This window comes from Macadamia integrifolia, chromosome 9 (genome assembly GCF_013358625.1).
Source record: "Macadamia integrifolia cultivar HAES 741 chromosome 9, SCU_Mint_v3, whole genome shotgun sequence".
NCBI lineage: Eukaryota > Viridiplantae > Streptophyta > Magnoliopsida > Proteales > Proteaceae > Macadamia > Macadamia integrifolia.
This window is the reverse complement of record NC_056565.1, coordinates 5,571,390-5,580,807: the sequence shown is the minus strand read 5'-3', so window position 1 is coordinate 5,580,807 and position 9,418 is coordinate 5,571,390. Positions and strand designations below refer to the sequence as shown.

Here is a 9,418-nt window from a genome sequence, read left to right as displayed (position 1 = left end):
AAAAAAAAAAAAAAAAAAAAACAGGGCACATATGAGCTCATCTTTGGATACTTTAGTTTTTCATGGAAGTAAAAAGTTGCTTTATAAGGTTCTTGACTTTGTTGATTATGAAATGATCCAGTATAAAGAAAATCTAAATGGGACAGCAACCTACTTACAATCATCAAATTTGGTCAACTTTTAACATAGCTTGGCAGGTTCCATGTTTCCCTGCATCTGTTCACTTGAATGATGCAAAGATAGGGTCCTCCCTATCAATGATTCTGAGATGTCTTTCCTTCAAAAGTCTAAACTAGCTGTGCTTTCAACTTTTTTTCTTCCCCTTCCCTTCTAACCCTTTTGTTACAGTATCTGACTCTATGCTTTTTGTGGCTGTCAGATGTATGATGCAGACAGGTCTGGATCAATCACCAAGGATGAAGTGGCATCCATGCTCAGAGTATCATCTCTCTCTCCTTTAACTTCCTTTTAATCCATCCTGTTTTGCTTTCCATTGATCTTTGACACAGGAAATATCATACTGGGCAGGCATTGCCAGAGGACTGCCTTCCAGCAGATATCACAGAACCTGGAACACTAGATGAGATATTTGAACGAATGGATGCCAACACTGATGGAAAGGTCACCTTCGAAGAGTTCAAAGCCGCCATGAAGAGAGATAGCTCCCTCCAAGATGTAGTCCTCCACTCCCTGCGACCAACCTAATTCTTCCTCCTGTTAATGGCATCTTCCTTTCCAGTCCGTGAGGGAACATTAACAGTTATCTTCAAGACAATATGACCTGATCGACCCAGACAGTGTAGTAATAATCCCTCATGATTTTTGTCGAGTAAGTTAATACAGTAAATAGTTGAGAATATTCAAGTTGCAAACAATTGGGAAAATGTGTGTGGTTCAAGTGGAATCAACTTTTATCCAGACATTTCTCATTAAGAAAAAACCTGCTATCCAGACATCAGTTACTGAAGAACTTCACTCTGTTATTCTAATGGCACAGAATTCAAATCCAACTAATTCAGGTAAGTTGACTTACCAGGCCAACTAGAGAGAGAATCTCACCAACCATGACCCCAAAAATGTCACAGGTAATACATGTTTACATTAAGAAATAAAAGGCCGTAGTCAACTTTCTCATATTGACTCAATCCTAGGCTCCTAGCTATCCAATTAGGCTGAAACTGTCTTCGGCTTTACTCCTATTTTTCTCCAAGAAACACTTGGCATGATCTGTTTTTTGTCAACTCTATCCTTGTACTTGATGGAAAAATTGAGCACTGAATCAAGAAGAGAATCAGAGAGGAGATGTGGTTTCAGGCCCAACTCGATAAGCTTGGTATGCTTAGCATTGTAGTAATGCTCCTCTGCCTCCACCCGTGGGTTGGGCACAGATATGGTTTGTACATCCAGTCCTAGATTCCTTCCTGCTTTTGTGACAAGTGCGGCAAGTTGATTGACAGAGAACTGCTCAGTGAACTGGTTGAAAACCCGGAACTCACCAGGCTGTGCTGGGTTTGCAATAGCAAGCTCGACACATTGGACTGTATCTCGGATGTCGAGGTATCCTCGGGTCTGCAAAGTAGGAAGGGAGGGTACAAGAGTTAGAATTACAAGGTATAAATAATAAGAAACGATTCTTTGAATAAGAGAAGGCTTATTGACAGAGACATTGACATATCCCATGACTTAATAAATAAGGGCAGAAAATATTGCACAATTGAGGTAACATCAGCAAAATACCGAAAATGTTTGGTCAGAATAAGTGCTCTAAAGATGGCAAGGACAGGACAAACAGTGGATGTCTTCCACATTGAATATGTTCATACATGTGACAGATACAAGAGAGCTCATAAATTCAATTAAAAAAATCCCACCATGAGGATATACTAGGAATGGGTCCCATCAGATGTTCATAACTATTTGATTTGAACCATTACCTTTTGGGTTTGAAGCTATTTGTTCATTTGTTTTTTTAAGGTCATTGGAACAGGGTGACTTCTGGTAACGGAAATCTCTGGGTGGGCTCTGAAACTGCATTATCATCCTCTCCCCTTGCCTCATTGTCTTGTCCACCCCACCCCACCACCCAGTCCCATGGATTCTTACCAGTTAGTCCATTCTTAAACAAAAATTTGGAAGAAAAGCAAGCATAATAATGCAGAATGCTGTAGCAGTGGAGCTGGGAAAATCCTCATAATCATACCTGCCCCCCTTTGCCATATACTGTAAGTGGGTGTCCAACAGCAGCCTGGACACAAAACCTGTTAAGTGCAGTTCCAAACACTCCGTCATAATCAAACCTATTGCAGAGCTCTTCATGCATCTCTGTCTCATCGGTCTTGACCCCATAAACCACTCCCTGATTCAGATCAGTGGCTCCGATCCCCCAAGCCTTGCAAGTAAAGGCTATATTTGTTGAATCATGAACCTTACTCAAGTGGTAGAATGAGCTAGCCTGCTTTGGATAAGGCAAAGTATCTGTCCGTCCATTATGAGTAATTGTTATGTATCCCTCCTCAATGTCTATGTTGGGAGTTCCATATTCTCCCATGGTCCCAAGTTTCACAAGATGACATCCCTCTCTAAATTCCTTTATGGCAAAAAGAACATTAAGAGTTCCAATCACATTGTTCTTCTGTGTGAATACTGCTCTAGAACGATCAATCATTGAGTAAGGAGCTGATCGTTGTTCGCCAAAATGGACCACTGCATCAGGCTCAAAGGAGTTAAAGGTTTCTGATAGGAATTCAAAGTCACAGATGTCACCAATGTAGAGCTCTATGGTTTTTCCAGTGAGAGATTTCCAACGGCGGATGCGAGTATGAATGGAAGAGATAGGGGTGAGGGAGTCGAGGCCAAGTTGGTGATCAAAGAGACGGCGGACCATGTTATCAACAATTGCAACTTCATAATTCTTGTTGGAGAGATGTAGGGCAGTAGCCCAGCCACAGTAGCCATCTCCACCAATGACCATAACCCTCTTCTGCTTAGATGGTTCAGTGGTGCTGTTTTGAAAGCCAGAGTTGGGTTTGGTTTGGGCTTCCTGGCTTATAGGGGCTGCAGTTGCATAGACAGTACAGTGTCTTTGGGTTCTTTTTCCTTGTGAAACAAGTCTTTTCAATGGGGATCCAGAAGTTTTTAATGTAACAAAAGTTGGATAAGCAGCAGTACATTGATTCAGTGGTTTAGAGCAAGGTTTTATGTTGGTTGAAGGTTTCAACGAGCAAGAAGTTGACAGTAAATGTGCCATATTGATGTTTGATCACTCCAGCCAAAAGGTGATGTAAATACCTGCAAACAAACTTATATGATGTTAAAACTGATGACAATGAGAATAAAAGCTACAGAGTTTTAATAGATACTGAAAACTATAGCAAACCCAACTCAACTCACTAAGCTTTATCCCAAGTCCCAACGATTGGAGATTGGCTACACAAATCTAGGTTCACCATCATATATCAAATTTTCACAATCAATGCCAAAAGATTTGGCTTTTATTTTTCTTTTATTTTTTACAATGCCAGTGCCAACCTGCAGCTCCCAATGCTCAAGCATATGAACTTGGGACCACCAGTACAAAAGCATCAATAGCGTTCGGGAAACCATAGTAGAAAGTTTCTAAGAGACAACAAAGTGGCAAAGCCCATCCTTCGTGTCGAGTTATGGATGAGAGATGAGTCCTAGAAAAATGAGGGGATCATGTTGACAGAAATATAGTATCAGGCACCCAAAATCCTAAAATATGCTACAACTTTTACTTAGAATGGCAACATGATTGTATCCTAATCACCTATTACTGGTGATGTGGAAAACCAAAAGCAAACAGAATCGCAGGGCTGAAATTAAACCAGAAACAAGGACTGTTCTATAACTCACAGCAGGCTTCTGAATGCTCGTCGAAATTACCAACTAAGGTGCTGAACAAAATATCAAAGTCTGGTCTAGATCCAACTGTTTGACTGAAAGTTATGCCACTGTCACAGAATCAGTAACTACCAAAACCAGAATTAGAGAGTCAAATAAAGCAGAGAATAAAATGAGAATAATAATCTGGAGAATACAGCACTTGAGTTATTAAAAGAAATCTTGCAAACCAGATTAGGAAGTAAGGAATATAGAAGTTTCTAATTTGGTAAGGTGGATAGAAACAACAAAACTATTGATCTATAAACGAGAAGCACCAAGCATAAGTCAGTAGACTTGAAGACTTTGATTCAAAACAACAAACAGAATGCTCAGATGTGTATCAACAGAAGGAGGAGATGAGAAACTGCCAGCAGTAAGTTCTCTAATAGATCAGCAACACAATTTCAGAAGAAAGGCTCGCACGGTTCAGTGAAGAGTTATATGGATCAATGGATTAGGTGGAAGAAAACGAATGAAAGGGATATGTTGGTCATCCACCAACTAGGAGATGGCCTCTCAACAAGGTTTGTTGTCTCTCACTCTCACACGCATGCACAAAGCACACATAGTTTAAATCATGGGAGGCTAGGGACAGCCTCCTCCTTTATTTATAAACTTCCTTGTAACAAAATAGAAACTAACTACTTAATCTCATAAAACACTTAAATCCCATTACAAATGTAAACCCAAAAATATAAAGCCATGGCCACCCATTGGGCACTCAAAATTACACAAATTAGTCCATTTCTGATCCTGTTTGATGGTGTGCTTCATTGCTGGCTATCTTGTTCTTCTGAACTATATCAAACAGAACAGAAGTAAGGTGTAAAATATGCAAAAATTTCTTGGTATATACAAGTTTGGAAAATAAGGACTGCATGAAATCTGCATCAAGCACTCAATGTCTTGAGGAGACAAAGCAACCTGATTAAAGACGTGTAGCTAAAACGAAGGCATTGACATGGATGAGTGGAAAAACTAAAAATATATCTAAGATGACTTTATGAGTGGCGCCAATAGAAGATAAGTTTAAGAAGAGGCCTTGGATATGGTATGGGCATTTGCAATAGAGGCAACAAGTAGGAGAAAATACAGATAAATGGAGCTGAAAAGACCAAATGAAAGACCCAAAATTACTTGGGAAGAAGTTCAGAAAGGATATGAATAGCATTGGGATGACCACATTGTAAGTTGGCTTCAACAGGGTGTGTGGAATGGTAAAACAGGATTGGTGTAGCTGATCCCATTTAGTTGAGAACAGGCTTAGATTGAGTAAGAACCAAGGATCAAATTCTAGGGCCTTCTTCATAGAAATGATGAGAAATAGGCTAAAAATGCTAGAAATCAAAAGCAAAAAATGTCGCCATCTATAAGTTAAGTGCATCTCAATTTGATGACTCTGCCACTCCCCAAGAGAATATGAGGGGAGGTTCCCCTTGCCAAAATTGTAAAAATTCTACAACTGCAGTGCTCTTGAACATGCCAAGAAAGGCAGTAGAATCGATCATGATGAAATCTCAACAGGGCCAATAAACATCCAAAGATTCCTTTGGAAGTAGCCCGCAAGGATCATGATGAAATAAATCTTATAAATCTCAGCCACCTTTCAGGTATATGTAACTGACTACAAATCTTCGGACTATCAACCTCGAATAGCAAATTACCAAAAACTGAAGCACTGGATAAAGATAAAGCCAGTGAAAAATGGAACAGAATTGATTGGAAACTGGAACTGGGGAACGACAACCTCAAAGACAGTAAACATGAACTACCAACTCTGTCACAAGTCAAACTAAAACTAATGGATATAAAATCGATACCATCCAAAACCATATTAACTGTTCCAAGAAACACAAACATACACAACAAACTGTACAAGGAATAGCATTGTGGAAGAGGTGTAACTTAGTAAAATTTTCTGAACTCAGCAGATATTAAATAAGTAAAACAAACAACAGCCAATATAGAAGAACAAAAAACGATCTACAAAACCATTTCTTCAGTTACAAAGACGGATGAAAAACGAAGCTTTCATGAAATTAACATCTCTAAATTAAGATAAGCAGAAGAACAGATATCCATTCTAAATTGCCCATTAAACAAAACAGCTGAACGAGTGAAAAAAAAAAACACAACAGAAATCTCTGAACAGCTCAAACAACCAGAATAGTTTGTTATATTATCCAAAACAAATGAATTCAAGAACAAAAAATACTCAAGAGATTAAGAAAATGAAGATCAAGAAACTAAAGGCATACCAATCACAGTCTAGCTTCTTACGACTGGAATTAAATTAGCGAATTCGATCGATCGTTTCCGAGTTTGAGCTTCGAAGCTAAACAATTAGCAGTGGAAGAAGTTAATGGGTTGGTGAATAATCAATAAATACCCTCCAAAATTATCCGTAAACGAGAGAGAAGGGTTTTGGTTTGGGATGGTTTTGGGTTTTCAACTTCTCAGTTATAAGTAGTTTTGAGAGAGAGAGAGAGAGAGAGAGAGAGAATAAAGGGAACGGGAGATGGATATTCCGTGCTCGAGGTGGGAAGCAAGATATTTTCTGCATTTAGGAAATTACATAAATACTCTTTAAGATATTTGATATGCCCACTTTGTGACTTTGTGGCGTAGGGATGGAATATGGCTCGGATGTGAAAGGATCGCGATCATTGTTGGTAAAAAAATAAAAACGGATGGTATGAGTTTTAAACAGGAAACTTTTTTGAACGATGTAATCAAGTAAATGGTCAAAAAAATAGAGCAAGACTAAAACAAAAGACGGATGATACGGGTTTTAAATGTGTAGATTTCAAACAAAAGGGACAAAAAAAAAAAAAAAAAAAGTAGTATACTCGTATAAATTGAGAAATTATTACATGAATACTGCATCTAATGTTCAAAACAACTACATAGTATCCAACACTAATGCATAAACACCAATTCTAAATTCATACACCACACATGTCCAAGTTTTATTTAGCAATGTGGCATGGCTATGATGTTGTTTATTGTTGTCAACATAATCAACACACTCTTGAAGTAATATATGTTCAGTTTAAGTTGGGAGTCATTACTTTAGAAACATTTTTTAGTAAATGCAACAGTTTGTATTTAATTTGGGGGTCCATACATTGATATTGAGCTGAAGGAGATACATAAGAAATATAGGCCATTGAGCTAGCTTCAAGTAAGTGAAAGAATCAGGTCGATTAGAGTTCGGGAGAGAGAGATATGACCAATTAAGAGACATTATGTTCAACAAGATAAGTCTTAAAAAACGCCAAAAAGCGAAAATGTGTTTAAACGTGTTTAGAACTAGAATGTTTGCCGTTTGCAGTTTTTTCCCATATCTTTGGGAACTTGGGAAGTATACGAAAAAACATGTTTTAAACGGTAAAAAACAAGAACAAGTTCAGGATATGGATATTTCCAATCACAGACCTTCTGTGCATTAAAGGGGGTGTATGGTGGTAGAGCGTTGTTCGGATAGGTGAAGTATTATATAGTTATTTATTCTAACATTTGTGCGATAGGGTGGATTTAAGTATGAGTAGTTATTGAGTCCTAGTAGAAGGTTATTGTAATAGTGGGTTGAGTAGTAACTACTTGTAATTGTTATATACATATTGGATAATAAAAGGAGGATGGGCGAACTTGAAATTTCAATTGATTCTTATGTTTTCTCTACTTAAGAAAGAGGTCATGGCTTCCTCGACAAGGCTAAGAGACTGACTACCTCTTAATTAGCCGAGACGCCATATCCTTGTCCATTAGGCTATTTATCCCTTTTATTTTTTATTATTTAATTTTCCTTGTTATCTCTCTTCCTATCTAATCTCCTACTTTTTCTCTATTTTAATTCACCTTATCAAAATCAAAGAAGAAAATTGTCACCCACACAACACCTCCACCTGGGAAATATAATTTGTTCTCAATCCACGTCTCTAAGTTATTTTAGCTCTTTTTCTCATTCTTTAAAGCATGTCTAAACTTTAAGAACCCTCATTAATTAACTGATCTTTTATTATAGTTGATTATCTTTTCAGATCCGACAATTATATTTTAGATTATTTGAATTTGTTTCTCAATACCTCCAAATATATATATGGATGCAAAATCAAATTCGGATTTTCAACTATCCATTTACTGATTTATATCCCTCCACTTTGGTTCCTAAAACAATCCACTTCTATTGATGTCATTTTTTATTTTTTTTTAATTAGAATTCCATCGATGTCATTGGATTGTATTATGAAAGGATATTTTTTGAGGGAAAATTACTTAGATTAGCTAAATTGGATTTTGATTCATGGAGTTACATATCCAATGTTAACATGAACATTTTATTAGGCCCTGTACCGATTCAAACTTTGGTAACCGATTGGACATATCGCCCTTCATGAAAACACGTGCATGCATGGGATAAGTTAAAGTAATGGAGCTCTCAGGATATGGCCAAAGGAGCCAACTTTCTCGTTCAAAAAAACGATATGGTAGAAGGTAAGAGGCAATTGGGGAAGTTTAACCCAGGCTATTGAGAAGAGCATTTGAGAAGCTTTTAAGTTGAAACTACACTGAAACTATACTGCTTAATTTTTATATATATATATATATATATATATTTTTTTTTTTTTTGACTAGGTTAATAAAGATGAGAGTAATGAAGACCTCAAAGTATAATCACATGATCACATCACTGAGTAAAAAAAAAAATTCTCTACTCCACCTGTGAAGGAAAACTTGGTCCAAAATTCAAAGAATGTACCTCAACAAGGTGTTTGTAATTTTACATTTTCCTTAGCATTTCAAACTCTTATTGGAAATACTAGCGTTGAGCTGATACCACAATTTCAAATATCAGACAGGTCGAATCAGTTACTTCAAATTCGAATCGCCCAGTGCCCGACCGTGATTCTGAACGGAGCACCCGATTCTAGGGATTTTTGGATCCAATTGCGGAGTTCTCAGATCTAGTGTGCCAATTCTAGGGTTTTTGGGACCAAGTTCCACATATTCCAACCGATTCTGTAAAATCCTTGGCTGGGACTACCCAGTAGTCAGTGAAGGCCAGCTGGATCTGGTTGGTCCCAGTTTTTAACCCCAAAAATTAAATAAAGAGACTGATTGGTTCGCCCCTGGTTGCCCAGAAATAGTGTTGTTGGGCCCAACTCTTCTGAACTTATATGAGCTTTATAATGATAGGCCCCACACGGATGTCTAATAAAGGTTATTATTTATAAGCAGTATTCAATTTTGTCTCCAAAGTAATGCGTGGGAACTCAGGGTCCCCTGTACGCCATGCCCACACAATAACTCTTACAAGATGGAACGGCTCAACTTTCCTCTACGCCTTCTATTTACTCTATCCATGAAAATTTGAAGGCAATTCAGGTGGCTAGTTGACGTTTATCTTGAGGTTTTTTTTTTTTTTTTTTTTTTTTTTCTGAAAAGCAACAAAAGGGTAAATTGAAAATTAATTCTATTAATAAGATGTCTTCAATGTCAAGTATGTCTCCAG

The 9,418-nt window shown here is 37.6% G+C and overlaps 2 protein-coding genes across 9 annotated transcripts in view; one reads left to right on the top strand and one right to left on the bottom strand.

Annotated features, from left to right (window-relative positions):
* Positions 1-962, top strand: part of LOC122089254 (calcium and calcium/calmodulin-dependent serine/threonine-protein kinase-like) — a 6,394-nt gene extending 5,432 nt beyond the window's left edge. For 5 of the 6 annotated variants that reach the window (XM_042658833.1, XM_042658834.1, XM_042658836.1 and 2 more), the window contains exons 7-8: positions 380-439; positions 529-962. In XM_042658833.1, coding sequence (XP_042514767.1) covers positions 380-439; positions 529-705 — 237 coding nt within the window. In that variant the 3' untranslated portion in view covers positions 706-962. Of the gene's footprint in view, positions 1-379; positions 440-509 lie in introns of all 6 variants that reach the window. The other variant, XM_042658837.1, reaches the window with a different exon arrangement.
* Positions 891-6,390, bottom strand: LOC122089256 (UDP-sulfoquinovose synthase, chloroplastic). 3 transcript variants are annotated; one of them, XM_042658841.1, is made up of 4 exons: positions 6,162-6,390; positions 3,874-3,989; positions 2,201-3,288; positions 891-1,569 (listed from the first exon to the last, which is right to left on the bottom strand). In XM_042658841.1, exons 3-4 carry the CDS (start codon positions 3,245-3,247, stop codon positions 1,168-1,170), a joined length of 1,449 nt encoding a protein of 482 aa, XP_042514775.1. In that variant the 5' UTR covers positions 3,248-3,288; positions 3,874-3,989; positions 6,162-6,390; the 3' UTR covers positions 891-1,167. The 3 variants fall into 3 exon arrangements, with proteins under 3 accessions (XP_042514775.1, XP_042514773.1, XP_042514772.1); XM_042658839.1 differs by having other exon boundaries at positions 3,874-3,956; XM_042658838.1 differs by lacking the exon at positions 3,874-3,989 and having other exon boundaries at positions 6,162-6,389.
* Positions 6,391-9,418: the final 3,028 nt, after the last annotated feature.